The sequence below is a fragment of the Balearica regulorum genome, chromosome 2 (assembly GCF_011004875.1).
Source record: "Balearica regulorum gibbericeps isolate bBalReg1 chromosome 2, bBalReg1.pri, whole genome shotgun sequence".
NCBI classification, from domain to species: domain Eukaryota; kingdom Metazoa; phylum Chordata; class Aves; order Gruiformes; family Gruidae; genus Balearica; species Balearica regulorum.
Window position 1 is genome coordinate 2,398,036 of NC_046185.1, and position 20,988 is coordinate 2,419,023.

At 43.8% G+C, this 20,988-nt stretch overlaps 1 protein-coding gene across 11 annotated transcripts in view; it reads right to left on the reverse strand.

The window, feature by feature from the left end:
• Positions 1–16,871: 16,871 nt before the first annotated feature.
• Positions 16,872–20,988, reverse strand: part of ADGRB1 (adhesion G protein-coupled receptor B1) — a 279,324-nt gene continuing 275,207 nt past the window's right edge. For 9 of the 11 annotated variants that reach the window (XM_075743187.1, XM_075743188.1, XM_075743194.1 and 6 more), the window contains one exon: positions 17,657–19,766. In XM_075743187.1, coding sequence (XP_075599302.1) covers positions 19,569–19,766 — 198 coding nt within the window. In that variant the 3' untranslated portion in view covers positions 17,657–19,568. Of the gene's footprint in view, positions 19,767–20,988 lie in introns of all 11 variants that reach the window. The other 2 variants (XM_075743190.1, XM_075743189.1) reach the window with 1 other exon arrangement.

Sequence of the window (20,988 nt, forward strand, 5' to 3'; positions counted from 1 at the left end):
GAAATCAGTTTTGTATTCACTAGTTCAAAAGTAAGACCACACTGAGCAGTAAAAATCCTAAAGGATCTGTTTGCCCTTTGGTTTTTTAGATATGTGTTTTCCTACAAGCTCAAAATGAAGTTTTAGCAAGACAGAGTAACTTGAGATATCGGGCTACTCTTTCCTCTTTCATTACAGAATATTTCATCTACCACTGCAAACAATGTTCTCCTTACCATTAAGAGAATGAGATATTGACTTTTGACATGAAAAGATGTATTCAGCTCTTTGTTTATTGATAGCAACACATGCACTTTTTTAACTACAAGTCAGTAATTTAATTTCATTGACTCACAATAGCACAGCACCTTCCTAAACATCTGCTGGGATGACTGTGAGGGGAAAGGGCAGGGGAGATCTCATCACCTTTCCACCTTGCCACGGCCCTCTCTTCCAGTGCCAGGTATTTCTCTGTGCATTGACCAGTCTTTTGTACAAGTTAAGGCGTAATGTCTCCTACTAATTTTTGGTTTGGATTCCAGTCTATCATGAAGGTGTAAGAGACTTCTGCAACATATGAAACAGTGAAGAATGTAGTCATCAGCCACCTATTTAAACAATAAATACTTGTTCAAGAAATACTACATGAGCTGCTCAAACTCTTTGGAATTGGCCATTCCAGAGGGCCCCATTGATGAGTTTCTGCAATTAGTCACAGGATTGCTCTAATCATAGCATTAAAGCAGGCCTTGCTTGGAACAGCTTGGCTTGAAAATGCGCTTTAGTCAATGTACTGGGCCTGGCTAGGATGGAATTAATTTTCTTCATAGCAGCTCATATGGTGTTGTATTTGACCAAAACAACACTGATATAGCGCAGTAGTGTGCTAGTTTTTGCTGAACAGTGTTTGCACAGCATCAAATCTCTGCTACTCACTCTGCCCTCCCAGTGAATATACTGGGGGGTGCACAGTAGGCTGGAGGGGACACAACCAAGCAGGTGACCCAAACTAATCAAAGAGATGTTCCATACCATATAATATCAGCAACAAAAGCTGGAAGAAGGAAGGGGTCATATTCGGAGTTATGGCGTTTGTCTTCCCAAGTAGCCGTTACGTGTGATGAAGCCCTAATTTCCTGGAAAAGCTTAAGGAGGTGCCTGCCATTGAGATGTAGAGAATGAATTCCTTATTTTGCTTTGCTTGCACATGCAGATTTTCCTTTAGCTATTAAACTGTCTTTATCTCAATCCAATTTTTTTTTTTATTTTTTGCCCTTCAGATTCCTTTCCACAACCCACTGCGGGGGGGAGCAAGTGAGGTGCTCTGTAGGTCTTAGCTGCCTACTGGGGTTAAACCACGACAGCCAATTAAAACAAAATAAATAAAAAAAATTAAATTCAGGAGTTTCCTGATAAAGATTATGGTTTAAGGAAATCTGATTTTTAAATAGGAGAACACAATACAGAAAAGACATTCATAAACTGCAGTGAATTCAGTGGAAGGCTACTGACATGGTTGGGGCTGAGGCACTCGCCCTCTGCAGAGAGGCTGCAGGACCAGGGCTTGTTCAGCCTGGAGAAGAGACAGCTTTGGGTGACACCTAGCACCAGCCTCCTGTATCTACAGGGAGATTATCAAGGAGACAACCAGACTCTTCACAGGGGTGCACTGAGGGATGACAAGGCATTAGCCACACGTGGAAACAAGGGAGAATCAAGGTAGATATAAGGATAAATTTTCCACCATGAGGAACAGGATGTCTGAAGAGGGTTGTGCAGTCTGCACCCTTGGAGGTTTTCAAGACCTGTCTGGATAAAGAACTGAACAACCTGGTATGACCTTGTAGCTGACCCTGCTTTGAGCAGGAGGTTGGGCTAGAGACGTCCTGGATCCCTTCCACCCAGAATTAACCTGTGAGCCTACTATAAAGTACAGACACTACGGTCTCCCACCTACCTTTCATAGTGCAGGAAAGGGTATTTTCTCTGAGGAATAATGGGTTTGAAATCTAATACAAAACACCACTCTAAAGCAAGTTTTCAGGACTCTGGGTCTTTGCTGCTATTTCATCATAGTGGGTATTCTCTCTTATTTAGAGACCAAGCTCTCAGTTTCTTTAGGGTTTATTGAAACAGAGATGAAAACAAATGATAGCCATTAAAAGCTGAAATGTTCCAGCTTGCTATGATTCAGTCAACTGCTCCTATGACAGAGTATTGCCTACATACTCAGTCAACAACCAGGACTTCATTTTTCTGAGAATTGTCCTTAGAAGCACACAGGCCAAGTTTTTCATCAACATAAGCCTAAGCTCTTCACGTAAGACTCATCTCTGCTGCAAGATGGGATGGCACTTAGAGAGACATAGGGCACTTCTTTCAAGGTTGTTGCAATACAAGGTCGCTAAATATAGAGCATGAATAGATGTGCCTTGATGACCACTAAGTGGTAGCTTTTCTAGGAAGCAAAAACTTAAAAAGTTATAGAGAGTCAGAGTTCAGTATCTGAAACAAAAAAATAGAAGTGGGTGTGTTTCAGCTGGATTGGTACAAAGCTGAACGTTAAGTTGGTTCCATTTGGGATTTACTTTCATGCTTTCTTCACTTGTAATTGAATGTTTTGCTTCATTGTCAGGTTGCTAAAGTTCTTTAGAAAAATCCTTTTCAGCTAGACGCCAACAGAAAAAAAAAAATCTTTTAGAAAGGAGTCAAAACATTCTTCTTCTACAGGAATTAGGTAGATATTTCCAAAACGTTTCAATGGCAAATTTATACCATACAGTGCATAACTTAATTTATTTACTGACTGAAAAGAATGACCTAATTCAACTCAATTCAAACCATTTAAAGAACAATTTTGATCCCTTTGGAGGTCAATTTTTGTCTTGATTAAAAAAAAAAATAAAGTTTTAAAAAAAAATCAAAACCACCACAAAACTAATCCCAAACTAATCTCAAAACATCCATTCAGATATAGGCAGGAAGAGTTTAACCAAAAAGATGTGCTGAAAGCTCAGTTATAAAGACCTTGCCCAGTCATCTTGTCACTAACCAAAAAAGTCCAAATAAAAATAACCGAAACTCCGCAGCACACCTTCAAAACACTGCCTTTGTAGACACACAAAGGTTGATCCTTTGCAACATCTTATGGCTCCCTTATATAGGACCAAATTGTGTCTTAGTTTAATGAGGCAGAGAACTTGGTAAAAAAGAAAAAACTCTTTTGAGTTCCTACTGAGGTGTATGAACTTCCTTCCTACACTAGCCAGGAAGAGAATTACCATCATCTGCATGAAAGATGTTTTCATCAGAAAAAAAACCCAACCAGGTAATAAAATTCATTTTCCCCAACATATGAAATCTACTAGAGCTTGCTGTATTATATACTGTCCCACTCACCCTATATCAGGTTTTTAATTCTTTTTTTTTTTTTTTTTTTTCATTTACATGCACATTAAACTTTTCCTAGGATTTAGGGAAGTTTCTTTTAGTGCTCTTTCTTGCCACATCATCTGAAGAGCTCTTCACTAGTAAGCACTTGTTAAAGCAACCTTCTCCCACGTGTAACACAGCAATAAACTGCTAGAGAATGAGATGGTAAATCTTGATGCATTCTGAAAGAAATGGTGCCCTTGTAGGACAAGGGGAATTTAAAAAAAAAAAAAAGAAAAAAAGGAAAAAATATTTTGTTGGCTTTAATTTTTATTAAGAACGCCTATTTTGGAATTCAGAAAATGTGGATTTCAGAAAATTGCTACTGTAATTTCTTTTGAGTGATGATAGGCAACTGGGCAAAGGATACAGGCAAAGGAATGCTAAACTACAGGGAAGCCATAGGAGCATTTTGCTAAAACCACAATTGATAGGGAACGATATGACCTGAGGTTTAACCACCATCAATATTGGCAACTGCAGCATACCCAGGCCTCTCTTCGTCCAGAAGACTCACTACAATTCCACATGGGGCTCAACAAGATTTCAAAGTGCAGCTGAGAAAGAAATTGTATCCTGATGCACTGGAGTGGGACATGTGGGATGAATAAATAGCTTTTTCCATTTGCCTGATCTCACATTAACCTTCACACAACTTCACACCTTAAACTAAGGATCAAGGTATGAGCAAGAGCTGGCCAAAAAAAAACCCCCCCAAAACCAAAACTTTTTGTTTAAGGGACCATTTCTCTCAGTATCCAGTGCAAAATGCAGCTCTTCTGTGTAGATGGAGCATGGTGTCTGAAAAACAGGACTCCAGGTTAGGTTTCCACATGCATCTTGGTAAAAACATGGAGCAACACATCTGTTACAGAAACATGCAGCTGAGGATCCCGAGCTTGGATTTACCAAAGAGGAAACAAACCAAGCACAGATCTTATTTCTGGTACAGAAATGCCATGACCTCATCAGTTTATTGCTTTCTGGCACTGGTTTTAAGCGTGCAAGTATGGTTCTGGCAGGTCCCTCTGTAAGTATCAGAGCCAGCTGAGGTGCCCTCATTCCACTGGAAAGCATCGCTGGAAATTGTGTGTTTGATAAGAAGCACAGAGAGTGTGATCAGCTTCAGCCAGCTGACTGATGCATCTTCCTCAATCTTCAAAAAGTTGTGATGAATATTTCTGCTTTTACAATTTTAATTCAGAAAACCACAGGGATGGATAAAAGCTGCCATGCAATTAGATTCTTCACCATTATCTCTTTTTCTGGACACACCATTTTCAAGCACCTACTGACTAAGACAGCTAGACATAGAGCCAGTACGAGTTGCAACAGAAAAAAAAACTGGGTAAACTGCTGTTTCTTTCCTTCCTCTGCTTTGAAGAATCCATCCAGGCAACGTTGCTCTACATGTGGAGCATTGGCAGGCATCAGTACTATTATGCATTATCTTGCGTATCTGTTTCTTAATAAAAGACCAAAAACTGACTCCTTGAGCGAAAAGTCTTTGGTAATTTCTAATCAGACTGTTTTTCTAGAAGAGTTGGACAGTTCAAGGCCAACCTCTATATTTAGCACCCTGTTTCTTCTTCGGTCATTTGAACTCTTCTGAACCAACAATACGTAGTTACTAAAAAGCACACCTAGAGTTGATCACAGAGAAATGAGAAGGCAGGGTTGGACTAATTTCATCTACATTTAAGGAACTGCACTTTGTCTTCCTACAACCTGGTCACCTCTTTTAGAGTGCTGAAAGAGAAAAAGGTGCATTTGCTAAGTGATTCAATTGACATATTTTGAGTGTCTATGTTAGGATGCTCCAAACTCCATTGCTGAGGTTCACGAACTCTCTGTGGACTATCAAGGGAGTTTGGAGTCATCAGCTTAGGTGCCAGTGTCTGTACTGAATCCCATAACAAGTGATCTGCCAAAAACCTTGCAGCTGAGATTACAGAACTGCTGCAAAAGGGCAAGTTATCCTAAAGTCCTGCTCCCAGGACCTCTGTACTGGCCTAGGATCTTGTCCCACCACCTGGGCTCTGATCTCTAAATACAAGCAAGGGGCTTTCGATTGCTCTGGAAAATGCCAGCTGGTTGCATTTGTATTTACAACTCGCCTTTGAATGCTCGGAGGAAACATTTCTGCCAGTTTTTCTTTCATATCAATATTTACAACTCAGTTGATCAGGGCTGAGGTGGTTTATTTCAGGGTGAGTAATTATACCAGGGACTTCGTACATGAAAAATTAATGAAAGGAGAAACTGATTCATTTATTTGATCTTCACATGGAGGTAGAAAAAAATCCCACGTGCTCTGATAAGGAAAAAAAAGTCCTGTTTAAAGCTGGTACTCATGTTGTGAGGGTAATGCCTTAATCAAGGTCAGCTGTAATTCAGTGTTCTATGGACAGTTTCAGTCCTTGCTTCTCTGCTGCACCTTACACTGAGACCTTTCTAATGGAGTCACTGATTCTCACATGTGGGTGTTGTTCTCTCCATCACACGTATGTGCACAACATGGCAAAGAAAAACCACGCAGAGAGTTGGCATGCGTCTTCCCTCTGTCCCCCAACTGATAGAGCCCAGGAGCTCTGTTCATCTCCCTGGCTCCAGATACTTGATTGGACTCCATTTTTTTTGATGAGGAGTTATTTAATAAGATTTTTTTAATTGGTTTTCTCTAGGTTTTGCATGGAACAAATTAAAACCATAATGTGTGCAGATAAATATACTGCTACCCCAGGGCTGGTATATCACACAGTGAGATGCTCTTTATTAAACCAATTTTTCTTTTTAAATCACCTTGCTCAAAAGAGAGCTAGGAGAGAAGGAAGATGCTCTCATGGCCCATAAGCCAGCCTGGAGACATGTTCCCTGCTCTATGCTACTGTCCACAGTGGCTAAGTATGAATGTACATGAGTGCAAGGGGAGCTGCTTATTTCTTTGCCTAAGTTCATCTTCAGTCAGAGTGTATAAAAATAAAACTCTTGGAGCAAGACACATCTTCTAGGGCAGCTATGGAGCTCAACAGCCAAACTCCTCTTGCAAAATCCAAGCATGTCCAGGGGCTTAAGTGCCACTATATCTTTATTTTTCAAAGGAACAACCTACATTATGTTATTTTGATTGAGCCAGAACAGAGATGTGAGCAAGCCCTGGGACATTTGCATTGTCTGTACCCTTCAGTGAGCTAGAAAACTAGTTGCTCTGGTAGCTTCTTGGGGCCAATGCAGTCAACAGCTTCTTTGTATTTTCCCTGAAAGGCTGATTCTAAGAAAAAAAAAGGCCTGATCCTTTTGGTCATAAAACCCAAGCAGGCACCACCCGAGTTTTAAGAGCAATGGTCCCTCTTTCAGGAGCTAGGACCATAAATAGGAGGTGGGGCTCATTTAACAAAGTGAGGTGAGAGCATCTTTGACAATAATCTTGCCGATGTGGAAAGGATTGCTTTCAACTAGGTATTTCAGGGGATGAACATGTGGCAGTTGATTGAGGGAATTGTAGATCAGGGTACTAAGTACCTAGGGTAAGGTGATGGGTGAGAGAAAGGCCCCAAGAAAGATGAAAACATGTCAGAAAATGATCCACTTCCCATGCTTGTGCACAAATGCCTGGCAAACAAGCAGAGGAGACAAAGCTGTGCTTGGGGTCCCCTCTGCTGCACAATAACAGCATCCCTCAAATAATACTAGGACAACTTGCAGGACCGAGTCCCACAATGGACACTACAGGGTCCCCAGGAAAGGCAGGTAGGTTAGACCAGAGACCTTCATAGGTCCCTTCCCACCTGCATGTGTAGGAATCTGCGGTTCTCCTTAGAAAATTGCTGGTAGCCAATAATATCATTCAAGGCAGGTGATCTGTGGAAGATTGCGCTCTTGCTGTACTGAATACACAAAAGTTGTTTTGAGCTGGGGCTTAGGAAGATGAGAAAGGACAGTGTGCACAGCCACTGCACGGTTTTAAATGTGATGTGCTTGATAATGTAGGAATGTGCCTACCTCGCTGATGGTCACTGGGCAGAGAGATAGAGCCCTGCAGAAAGCAGCTAGCAACATCCACCTGAGATGAAAGGCCAGGAGGAAGGGTTTTCCCTTCTCACCCAGACCACCTGCTAGGGAGGATTTTTCTCATCCTGAGAAAGACAAAGAGTCAAAGACAGACACCATTAGAAGAGCTTATTTCAAGTGAGAATGAGTAGGAAATGAGAAATCAAGGAAAGGGTGAAAAGGAAGAAAACCTAGAGCAGCAAGGGACCAAGAGAAACAATTCCCTGATTTCACCAGCTTTGTGTCCCAGTGGGTTGGACAGCATGCATGCAAAGGGCAAGAGGAGGCAGCTGGACAATAGGAAAAGCAATGTCCCACCACCACTGCATCCTGCAATTTGGTTAGCTACTGTGCCTGTCTGTCTGTCCAAGGGACACACTGCCCCACCATCAGACTAGCTAAGTACCTGACTTCTACTGCATTTATCCTCCAGAGCTCAAAAAGAAAGAGGCGTGCTGTTAAAGATGTTTCTAAGCACAGAGAGAGGGATGTGACTGAAACAGCGCAGGGAAACCATCCACCTCAGCTGTTACTGTCATTTTACACCTGGAGTTTTGGTTGTTTTGTCATGAGAAACAGTAAAAGCAGGGATGGAGAGATGCAACAGGAAACCAAGTAATAAAGATAATGAGAAAAGATGAGAGGTCAAGAAAAGAGTATACAGGGGGATGGGGCACAAAGACAAAACATCCAGGAAAAAGAAGAAAGAAGATGTGCACTGGCTTTGCTAGTCAATGTTATGTGGGAAATAGCCAGGATCTGCAGTGCTGGACAGATGTGTAGGATCCCATCAGAGAGCAAGAAATTGAGAAAGGGAAAGAAAGGCGACAGAAGAAGAGAGAAAAAGGGAGAAATTAAAGCAGCAGCAAGTGAAAAATAATCAAAGATAAATAAAGTCGACACAAAAAACGACTTTCATTTTCTCTTGCAGGCACTCTAAAGTGAGCTGTACGAGCAGAGACTTTAATTTGCCTCCTTCCCACAGACTCAGCCCTGCTGATTCATTCAACTCGGCAAGGCTACACTGCTCACTAACCTATAGTACCAATTTATATGCTAATCGCCTTCGTTTGTAAATCAAGGCAGTCTTCTCCAATGCCTCCCCCCACCCTAAATTCACTGGTACGAAATGCTGTCCATCTCTGTACACAGGGCTGGGAATTGCTGACTCTGAGACACAAAAGACATCAAATCCTAAATAATTGGATCATTGATGGAGTCCATCCTCGTGGATTATGTTGCTGTTTCATCTCAGCCCCTCACCTGCTCAGCAGGAGCTTTTCTAAAGGGTTTTATAATTAGTCAAGCTGGGAAAGAAAAAATATCCCTCCTTTTCCTCTCTGTCGTCCAGTGTTCCCTGATTTTCTTCTTCATAGCTTTTCTTGGAAGGGCAAGCTGGGACAAGGAAGGGACACTGTTTCTTAGACTCCTTTTCCACTTTTGAAAGAGCCTACGGGTACTGTCTGTGTCCAGAAGACAGGTTGGAAACCAAATGGGACTGTTAGGGTGCCGGGTTATTTCCAGTCTTCTGCTGGAGAACTCCTAGAGGACCAGAGATAAAAGCATCCTGATCTCCTCGGGGAAAGATGCCTCTTGGAAAAATAAGAAGTCCATTTTCTTAACAGAGGTTAGGGTTGTGAGTCTGGGTCTCCTACAGCACTGCTAGATATTCTGCAGTGGGACAAACATGCTCAGTTACTTTGAAAAGAAAGTCCGTTCTCTTCCTGACAAAGCTTTCACAACCACTGGATTTCCACAGCCTGGTGAAAACAGGGTAGTTTGGTATGCGAAGGTTGTTACTTGGAGTAATTAATACCAGTCCTTAACACTCCAAAACTCCTAGCCAAGTTTCTAGCAATCAATACCAAAAAAAAGGAAGCAAGTTACAGAGCAGTCATGCACTTTTACTTCCAAAGGCAGCTCCATCTCTTTGTGGAAGCCCTTCCTTCAATATATTTTTGTCCAGGATGCTTTCTTGCTGTCAGCTTCTGTGTTTTATGGCACCCAAAGGGATCCCCAGTTATTACTACTGCTGTACTGGCAGAAGAAACCCACTGCTGAGTCTCTAGACTGGACTTTTGAACTACTGGCCTTGAAGATGTCCTTTAGGTGAATTTTGATCAGTTTCCTCTTTTGAACACAGTAACTTTAAGAAATTCTTCATTAACAGCAATGGAGGTAAATGCTTGATGAATGGTAAGGGTGGCACAGTGACATTCACATGTCCCAGGCTACAGCTCAGGGCACTGTGGTCCACCCCTGCACCTGATCACCATAGTGTCCTGTCTTCTAATTAGATATTATTCCTAATGATTTTCTATGCTGGTTTGCTCTATTATTTCTATCTTAAGTCTGTGTGTTAATGCAACAAGCTGCAAGCTGGGCTGACTGTGGGCAAGGTAGGAAATCTGGGGCCAGCAGCTAGACTGGGGCCACCAGCCTCAGGGGCTTGAGGGTCCTGGTGCCAGACACTGGGGAAGACTGGGACCTGGGGGCCAACTGCTGAATAGACTAAGCCCAGCTGCTGGAGAGACCCATGTTGAGTGTGAATATCCCTACAGCTTCAATCCTGCTGGGCTGGGGAGGAGGAAGAGGATGGAGCCACCCGTGCTGATCGTGTTTTTGTGAGTGTTACATGTGTTTATGGGGTGCTGGTAAAGGCACTGCTCTCCGTGCTGAGCTGTATGTCTGGCTGTATCTGTACTCTGCGTGTCCCTCTGCTCAGAATACGTGCTCACCTTCACCGACGCCTGGACTTGGGGATGCAGAGCTGTACAGGTTTCGTGCTGGGGCAGGAGGGACGCCCTGTCCTATAGCCCATTGGATGTGGCCACCTCTTAACATCCTCATCTTCTATTGTGCCTTCAGTCAACTCCATGTTATCTCTTTAATTAACTCCATGTTTTTATTTCCCCAGCTCTCCCCCAGGCTGGAATTACCACACTGCCAGGTAGAAACCACATCCTAACCTCCACCCTTAATTTTTTCATTTCTGTCTTTATAATCAAGGACTCTTATGTCATTAGAGTCCTTTAGGTTAAGGAATTCTTGTTCTCTTTTGCTGTTGCCTCCCTTCAACAGTCATCAGCAACAGTTATAAACCTCTTGACGTGGTTCAGACAGACTAAAGGAGCCAGTGTCTCTCAGCCTGACCACGTGGTATCGGTTCTTCTGAGCTTTTGAATACCCCTTCTCAGTTTGAATCCCTCTTCTCTGACCGTGTGTAACTGATTGCACTGGTCTCACCACCGAGGAGGCACCAGGAGCTTGGGCAGCCCCAGGACCCCTGGATACCTGGACACACACAATTCTCCAGAGTAATCTCACCAGGTCCTTGCAAAATGTCATCTCCTCTTCTTTATTGCTACCGGAAAGGTCTTTCCTGGTACCCCCTGAGCTTGGCATTTTATTTTTCTCTGATTGTTGACTGTCCTGAATGCATCCAAGACACTCTCCCTTGTCACTCCCATCTGCTGAGCCTCCTAGGCTGCAGCATGAGCTCTGCTCTTAGCTTGACTGTGTGCTTTGTACTATGAAATGTTACTCCATTCCTCTCCCTGTTCTCACCAGGCATCTAGTTCTCCTCAGATGATGTCTCAATCCTTTTCTGCATTGACAACAAATCAAAAAAGTTTTGCCTCCAAATCTTTTATTGGTAAACACAACTTTTTTGTTCTAAGGCTTCAAACAAATACATTAAATAAGACAAAATCTTCAACTTAACTGAGGAATGTGATTATTAACTTGTAGTCTTTTATCCCCCAGCACCTTCCTTATCCATCACTCACACAAATTCTCATTTTCTTCACCAATACCACAATGCAATACTCTATAAGATGCTTTGCTGAGAATAGACAAATTATTCTGATCACAGACCTAAGCTCAGGGAAATCAGCTGTTTTATTTAAGAAAGATAATTAATTACTAGGGAAAAGCACTCTTTGGTTGACTACCTATGCAGCGTGATCCATTTTCTATTTCCTTTTGTCTTTACTGGTTCTTATAATGGGTCCAGAGCCCTGTCTGACAATGAATGGGGATGAACTTTTATAAACCAAGTTTATTCGCACTGGCCTGGCCTGGCTGAACCAAGAGCACCAATGAGGCCAAGCTTTTAAATCACTTACTTTCATAAATAAACAATAGATGTCAGCCCTGAAAGGCCAACCCTTCCCCATCTCAGGTCAGAAGAGAGCTTATTTCATGGGCAGCAATTGCAAACCAGCAATTTCTTCCAGGCCTTTGACGTCTTCTAGAAAATTCAGCAAAAGTGAGTGAGAGGATTTTATACCTTGAATTGTACCATGCCTTGTCCTAAAGGGCATCTGCGGAGGAACTGGGTTGTCACCATTTAGGTCTTCCCTCTGCTGCTAGATTTGCTGTGCTCAAGTCAAACTTCTCTGCCTTTCCTCTGTGCTCCTGTATTTCAAAGAGGTGGCCAGCCCTTTGAAGAGGATATGACCTCTTATCTCCCACGTAAATGCAAAACACCTATGAGTGATGGAAGCCTATGTTGGTTGAGTCCTGAAAGCTTGAATTACAATATTAATAATAGGTCCAAACATGAGCTAATACGAAAAAGCTGCCAATTATTTCAGACAATTGATCAAAGCCAAGAAACTCCTGATATGCATTAAGCGACCCTTTGATTGTCCATTCCCTAAAACCCTCAGCCCACACAGACCAGGAGATGACAATTTGCCTTTTCAGTTAATTATTTCTCTTGAACTGAAACTCCTCTGCACTTCTGTTGCTTCCTGCAGAATTTGCCTCCTTCTTTCTCTCCTGCTTTCAAATCACTCCCAATATTTGCATAACTTTCTTCGGTCATTGCTCCACCTCTGGAAAGGTCACTTGTCAAAGTGCTGCCGCGAAGTGTTGTATTTTAATTTTGAATTTCCATAGCTTTGAAGCTGAAATTTTCCATTAGACCGAAAAAATAAAATAAAAAAAAAAAAGGACCTCCATCCTGCTGTGTACTGCGTAAAGCACAGCTACATTGCTAGCTGCAGCAGCAGGTCACTTTGCAAAATCTACCAGACCTATGGGGAACTGTGGTCACAGTGGGTACCACTATGGGTGCCCAACAAATTGGGGAAGCCAAAACATGCGACGATTAAGGCATTTATGCAAAAATGATGCAGGGAAGCCTGACAAAGCTAGAAACTGAGTCTCCATCTCAGGACTCTCTGCTGAGTGTCTGCTCCATAGCAAAATCCATGTTGTGTCCTGCGGTGCTATCCCCAAACAGGAATCCAAGTTCGGTTTTCATCCCCATGCCCTGAGGTCTGTGGTTTTCATGCCTGTCCTGATCTCTGCAGGAGCGCAACAGCTTGCTGAGTTTAAAATTAAATAGTTCATTTGCAGCTGGTCACCCACAGGAGGCAAAAATGAGCCAGTCCCATAGGATCAGGTGAGAAACGCATTTGTGCTTTGTTTTTCCTTTGCTGAAGCTGGACTTTATTACCAGTCTGCTTGGTTGAGAAATTCAGTTTCCACATCATAAATAGAAAAAAGAAAAAAAAAAACCCACCAAAAAACAAACCCAAAAATGAAAACCAGACAAAACCCCCAACCAATAACAAAAAACCAGCCAAACAAAACCCAACAAAAAGCCATTGCAGATGTGCAGATCAGAGAAATGTTACTGCAGCTAATTAATTGCTGCATTTTGCTTAATTCACATTCTCTTTCTGGAGTGCACTGAGCACATTTCTCACATAAATCATAGCTGCTGTCTGAGTGCCATTTTCCAAGTCAGTTTGACATAAAAATGCTATATTTAACCTGTCTCAATGCATTTTAATGGTTTTATACATTTATGGTTGTTTGCCTGTGCGTTTATGGAGTAGTGGGTGTGTGCACGGGTGTGTGTGTAAATATATATATATATACACACACACACTGGTCTGCGTGTGTATGCACGTGCATGTGTCAGAGATTTAGGGTCAGAGTGCTGTTTTTGCATCACAAATGATATTTTGCCCCATTAGCACTGTGTAGGACACGGTAGTGGCTCTCAGCACAGGGTTGTACATACACTCTGAGCACTCCTCGGGCATGTGAACATGCCAAAACACTCCGAGCCCCATCAGAAAAACGCTTGTTGCTACTGACTCTGCTTGGGACATGTTGAGTTTGATGATCAGGCAGGTACGTGCTTTCCTTTGGAAATCTGGGTTAATTAACTGAAGCAATACCTTGGTGATGTCCTGTTTTCTGCATGATGCTTTAAGCCTTTAAATTTTAACCTCCTCTAATGAACACCTGCCCAGCTGCTGCTGCTGCTAACAGAGCTGCAGGCATTTACATGGCAGAAAATTTAATTGTATTGACTTATATTTTCCTCAAATTTGGCCTTTTACCTGAAGAACTTTAAAGACAGTGGGAAGTGGTGATGGTGAGGATGGTGTTTCTCTGTAGACGTGGAGTCATCTGGCCCAAGCCCAGGTGCAGCAACTGAGAGCAGCACACTTGTGCTTGGTTATTTCTAGAATGAAATCTGTGAGGGGTTAAAGCAAACAAAACCACCCAAACCTCACATAGGATTCCTCCCCGCAGGCTGACAGTCCTGCTTGTCCTGTTTCCCCCCAAAATGCAACATCTGTCTGTCCTTTCCAAATTTAGAAGTTAAAGGTGCTCTTGCAAACTCCACAGGACCCAAGAGATGTTGCTTTTCAAAGAAGCAAACAGCTGTGAAGCAGCTGGCTGGTGGGAACCTGATCCAGGGCTGTGATCTTGGGACTTCCTCTCTCAAGATGCCACGGCTCTTCTGGTTGTCGTGGTGGCTTCATGCTCTCTTCAGAAGCCACATTCCTCCTCACTATTGTGCCAAAGCTGCAGTGCCTCTGGGACACAGAAGGAGATGAGCAAGGTCCACCTCCATGCGGTGGGGCTCCACAGAGAGTTGTTAGGGTGGAGGAAGGCAGTTCAGGTTGCGTGGTTGACTTCTCTTCAGATGAACAGTGAAGCAACTGAAGAGTGACTGAAACCTGACTACCTCATTCCCCTGGGCCTCTTTTTTGGCATTACTGCCATAACAGCTACTCAACTTGCTAATGAGCCAGTGTAATGAGTGATGTTCATTACTCAAGCATAATACGCATACAATCAGCAGAGTGAGTTTCTCTATTGGCGCTATTCAGCATCATGTCCTAAAAGGATTCTTAGGTTTTCAAGGCCGGGAAGAAAGGATTTTGACCATTCAACCTAAAGTCCTGCACGGCCTCAGCTTAGGAACTGTGCTTGTCTTCCACGCTGTCATCTCTAAGGCTTGGTATGAAATTGGCCTACCCAAGGGACTTGCCAGCATAAGGGAGCTTTCTGCCTCAGATACATAAAAAGTTTTTTTGGAAAACCATGAATGAAAATAGGTCTGAGCAATCAACACCTGGAGAGGTCCTCTACATGGATCCCCTGAGGAGTCCTTACTCAGAAGGCTGTTGAAAGCTACTTTGAAGGTGTTTTCTGTTTGCTTGAAAGCTGCAAGGCAGACACTTCCCTGGGGAGGCACTGACCTCTTCCTGGGAGGAGTGGGTTGGGGAAAATAAGAAGAAAAATACCCAACAGTCATCTTCTTTCTTTTCTTCTTTGTTTAGATCTCGTCACAACAGGAGCTCAGGAACAGATATTCAGCTCAGGCCCAGATTCATCCTACCTCATCTTGGACACCTCAGGTAGTAGCATAGTGAGCCCAAACACTCCCTTCAGCCACAAAATAGATCGACTGCAGAGAGTAACCTCCTGCCCATGTCCCAGATCTTCCAGGAATGGTGTCTTGCTCCATATGGGCTTTTTCCTATATGGTCAGCCCAAGGGAAATGTTTTGCATTTTCTTCAATTTTCAGATTCTTCTCAATTTTCCAGCACAGCCATGTTTTCCCAGCATTGCAACCAAGAAGTATGATTTCTTACATGTGCAACGTACCATTTATCCACTGCCACAGCGTGGCTGTGCTTCCTCCTTGTGAGATCATGCTGTATGCATAGGTGTTCTCTCTTTACCCCATGGCTATAGCCTGACGTGGCTGCAACGCAGGATCACGGGGTCATAGGACAGTTCAGGGGAACCTCAGGAGGCCCTTACCAAGCTGAACTATCCCGTGACCCTCCCTTGCAGCCACACCACGTTATAACCACAGTGCGACCCAAAACCACCTGTACATACATTGACCTCCTCCATCTACCATCTCTGACAGAGCTGTTATTTACAGTCCCGTGAACACAGCAAGGGCAAGTGCTCCCTCCTTCCAGCTCCCTTTGATGAGAAGGAGCAGGACCTCCTGACCCATCTCTAGGGCTGTGATCCGAGGTTTGGGGTCTCCTGCCCTCCCAGCTCATCATGTCATGTGGTGCCTGGTGGTTACTATTCCCCTTCTGCCTGTGAATGCTATAGAGTCATGGTATGGGAGATGCAGGGTGAGAAACACCCCTGTAGGAAGGATGGAAAAAGCTTGGGACTCACCATCAGGCACTGCTGATTGAAGAAGGGTTGGATCATGGCTCAGGGATGGGGAGACTGAGCTAAGAGCCTCTGGGCAGCCCCACACTTCTGCAATCATTTCAGATGTTTCAGGATATCCAATTCATTTCAGCCAGGCCAAAAGAAGTCATTACATCTGGAACCTACTGGGCCATAATGGCTTTGGATCAAGGCTCTGGAGAGCCGCAGCCTTGGATTCGATTTGACAGACCCCTAAGCCTCCTGCAGTCCTGCCTATAAGCCTAAAACACTGTAAATCAGGTGATGGAGCAGAGTCAGGGAGATAAGGCCACATTTTCTTGGAGGATTTCAGCCATTCAAGGGTAAGCACCAAGGAAGTGAATAATCCCTAGCTCAACTCATTTCTTGTAATCTTTCATGAGTGATATCCTTAACCCCCTCAGGCACGGAGCCGTGCTCCTGCTCGCATCCTGCCTGGTAATGCAGGAGGTGGCAGGGAGTTCCAGGTGAAGTTGAGATTGGCTTTGCAGGCATGCAAGCAGGGTAACATCAGCATCACCCTGGTCCCGTTGGAAATGAGATTCCAGCACTGCCGCCCTCTACCAGTAATGCTGCTTGATCTGTGTTAAATATTGGCCCCCTGACATCGTATATTGGGAAGAGGGCATCAAGGCTTGGGCTAGAGATACCTGCAGAAAAGTAGGCTGCGCTGCACAGAAAAGGGAATTCCTCATGCCCTGGAAAACTGCATCACAAGGGGAGGTATTTTTGGGGGTGTCAAGAAGCTACAAAGCTAAAAGCAAAAGATGCACTCGTGGGGCAAGTTTGGCCCTGGGCTGTGGCTCTTTCAGAGTAGAGAGCCAAGGTGGCAGCTTGCAGATCCAGGAGAGGTGTTTCCCAGCACCCAGGCGCGATGCAAACCACACGTGGGGCACGGGCAGGGGCGCTTTTAAAAAGCAGACATCGCTGGAGTTTACACCTCTTTTATTAGAAATAAGACACATTCATTTTGTGCTCTGAAAACTGTACAGAAAAAAAAAAAAAATTGACGAACACGGAGAGGAGGGAGGGGAAGGCATGGCGCGGGGCAGGGCAGGGCATGGGAAAACAGAATTAACCGGAGGAGCTGAGCAGAGAAAGTCGTATATCAACAGTTATTAAACAAACATTTATCTCTGTAATTACATAACACCGTTAATGTCTTGCAAGTCGGCTGAAGTGAATGGGTGAATGGGGAAGGTGGGAGAGAAAAGGGCAGGCTCGGTCGGGCAGGGGAAGGAGGAAAAAAAAAGATAAAAGAATTAAAACACAGTAGAAAGATATCTGTATGCTAAAATTCATAATGTGTAATTATAATAATTACAATATCATACAACCCGGCATCTGAGGGAGGCCTTTGTGCTTTCCTGTTTCATAGAATAATCTAAAATTGAACAATAATATCACAGTTTTTATAAGTAATCAGTTTCCCTACTTGTTAACTATTTGAAAATTTTTTATAATTTTTTCTTTCCATCCTTCATATTACACAGTTAATGGCAAGGTAAATGCCACTGTCCTTAAAGATCAGTTACCCAGGTGGCCAAAAGGAAAGTTGAAGCGGGGATGTTTGCACATCAAGCAACATCTCTCAGTGGGGGAAGCACAACTGGGGTCAGTGATTGTTTTGCATCTTGTATCCATTGCTAGCTTTTTCCTAAAAATGTTCTGGTTTTGGTTTGTTTGTGTTTTTTTTTTTTAAAAAAAAAAACCAAAAAAACAACGACCCAAACACACAGTAATGACTAACTCAGACCCTGATCAAGCTTTACTGCTGTCTGGTACAATCTGGCCACTCACAACCAGAGGTTTGTTGTCGCACGTCTCCAAAGCTGGGAGAGTTGTTCCAAACATCAGACAGACAGTGCTGGGAATGATAAAAAAAAAAAAAAAAGAAGTCTGCATGTAATGTCAGTGGCATATTTTTTAACGATAAAAATATTGCACAAGACTTGTGGGCGTGAAATGTAGATAACTTATTTTTTGTAAATAGCGTTGAGAAATGCTTAATGAAAAAAATTTAAAAACATTATTATTTTTTTCATGGTGAAATAAAAAGACAGTATTTTATGATGAGGAATGTCCTGCTCTCCTGATCAGCTCCACCTCTTCCTTCTTGTAGGACCACAAACCTGCTTGCTGGCTCTGGGCAGCGGGGAGGCAGAAGAGCCAGCGAGGGGAAAATAACCAAAACCCAAACTGAATAAAACAAAGCAAAACGTTACAAGCCAGCGGCGAAGGGGCCGTGTGTTCCCACCATCCCAAACTTTCCACGGAGCAACTTGCCTTCCACCTTCAGCAGGTGGCATCCTCACCCCATGCCTGCGCAGTCCTACAGCACAGAAAGGCATTTGAAATGACAAGAGCCAAAGAAAAGAAAGGTCTCGGGTTTCAAGTTCTCTTTTTATTGAAGAAAAGAAAAGAAGAAGGAAAAAAATAGATTATTTTGTTTGTTTGTCTGTTTGTTTGTTTGTTTGTTTCCAAGTGGATGTTATTCGTGTTGTCAGTTTGTCTCAATGTCCTAAGGCAACATCTCTGTATACCAAATATCTCCAGGTACATTGGCGCATCTGTCTTTCCCTCTTTCTCTCTCTGCCTTCCAGGGAGGGGCACCTTGGAATAAATCTGAGTCCAGCAAGGAAAAATAACAGGAAAAAAAAAAAAAAAGAGGATGAGGCCAAGAGGACCTTTGCAAGGCCCGTGCTGAGTTTATCTAACAGTCCATGAAATGACCTACATTCTTCTTGTTGGTCTGTTTTTCTAACACTTTCGACCCTCTCCCTGGAGACGGGGCGAGCAGGTTTTGGAGGTGGTCCTTTCCTCCCGCGCCTGTCCCACTCCTTAGGGTGCGCAGAAGCTCCGCTGTGGAGGGATGAGAGGAGGAAGCCCCACCTTACCTCTCCACCTAAGCCACGGATGACGCCACCACTTCCCCCTCCAGGCCCCGTGGGGACCCGCTGCAGGGGTGCCACCATACCAGGTCACGGTGTGGCACATAGGAGTGGGAATGTCTTCTTGGCCACCGCTTGGTGCATCCCATCTCCTTCCTTCTTGGATGAGCTGGTGAGAGAGAGGTGGGGGGCAAGGATCGACAAGGGATGCCACAGACCCTCAAGGCTGGGTCTCCCCCGGGGATCTACGGCCAGACCGCATCCCAGCGAGGCTCCCGCAGGCGTCCCTTCTTGTGGTCCACAAACAACGCTGATCTTCTTGGCCCTTCGCGGTGGCTGCCGGGCGTCCTTCCACACCTCCGCGTGGCACAGCAGGAAGGCTCCCGGCGTGCGGCAACAGCCCGAAAGCATCTGGGCAGGGTTCGTCCCCTGCATCCCCTCCCCACCCTCTGCCTCCTCCTCGCTCTCTTCCAGGTTCGCTTCTTCTCCAGTCCTACCTGGGAAAGCTCGTGTTGTCCCTGAACCTACAGCTACTATACTCTATAAAGTAATATTCCCCCTCTCTGCTGAGAACAATACAAAAGTTACTCCGTCTTACCAAAGGTTTCAAAAGAAACCAAACACTTCTCTCGCTCGGTTCCGATTTAATTTAATCATTTCTTTAAAACGTAGTTTTGTTTTGTTTGTTTCGTTTGTTGTCCGGAAAAAAAAAAAGTCCCTTTTTCCCTTTCGGCTCAGACCTCTGTCTGAAGGTCAATAATGTCTTGTCCCACCAAAGGGATGGTGGCCCCTGTTTTCTCCCACTCTACAGTTTTTAGTTCTAGGGGAGACTGTGCCACAGGTTCGATGTCCTTTTTAACCCATGATGGTGGGGACTGGACTTTCCTGATTCCTTCCCAGGGTCTCTTGTTTGGTGTCTGCTGTTTTTCTTGCTGCAAGGGGAGGAAAGTGTAGGAAAGGAGAGAGAGAGAAAGAAAGAAAGAGAGGTTAGTACCCATGCAACAAACACCATTTTTTCACCTCCTTCTCTTTTATCAAAGGCAAATTTTTTGTGAAACTCCTAATCCAAAATAAAGTTGATTTTCAATGAAAACGGCACTTCTGTGTAAACTATTTTCAGGAAGAAAATATAAACTTTTTTTTCCCACTGCTATCTCTGTGACCTAATGCTCAAATGCTTCAGCCTTCTGTAGAGGTTTTTGCCACTTGTATTTCCACTGAAAAACTGAACATGGTTTTGAGAATTTAAGATCTTTTTCTACTTCTACAGAAAATCCCCACATAGAAATCCAGATTACAATGAGGTTTTTCTGAACATACATTGACTGCATTTTATATAGATGTGAATACATCCCTTATGCAGCACAGCTATTTATAGGCTATTTAATTGCAGCAAAACTTCCTAACTATTTTGCCAGTGAACCCATGCTGTTTGATGGGCTGGATCATCAGCTCTGAAACTGAAAGCATTTCCATCAACTCCACACCAAGCCTTGGAGGCTTTATCGACTGCCGTTAGCCCAGTCTCCTGCCAGCATCCCACCATGGATATCAATCCAGAGAATATCTTTCAATACTTCTGCTGATATACACCAAGATAAGACTCTGGGGACAGCTGAGGCTCTGTAAAAACGGGTGTATTCTTCAGCGCGTATATGAAGGGGAGTCCATGCAAAGATTTTAAATTAGTTGTTCCACTAAGCTTCTCCCCCCCACCAAGAGTGATGCTTTTCACAGTTAATTATCCCCACAAAACACTCCAGCACTGGGTGAGAAAAGGCTTCCCTGCATGTGACAGGAGCACAGAGCCCTTTTGAGCCACTTGCCAAAGGGAAAGTGGCAGCTAGAGGAAAGGATGGGAGGAAAGGCAGTTGCGTGGAGGATGATAACAAGGAGAGAAGAAATCTGGGGAGATGGTGAGGAGACAGACATGCAGGTGACATGCAGCCCAGGACGTGTCACAGCTCGATGTTGTCACTGAAATGTATTGATTGAGGGGAGATGAAGGCACACGTAGGCTGCGGTGTCACGATTGTACTCAGTGATGCTGCAGAGATTGCTGTAGCCCCATAGGAAACCTAAGTATCCATCCCCTACATGCTAATCCACCTGTTTAGCCTCTGATTTTGTCCTTTCCTAAGAGACTTTTGTCAG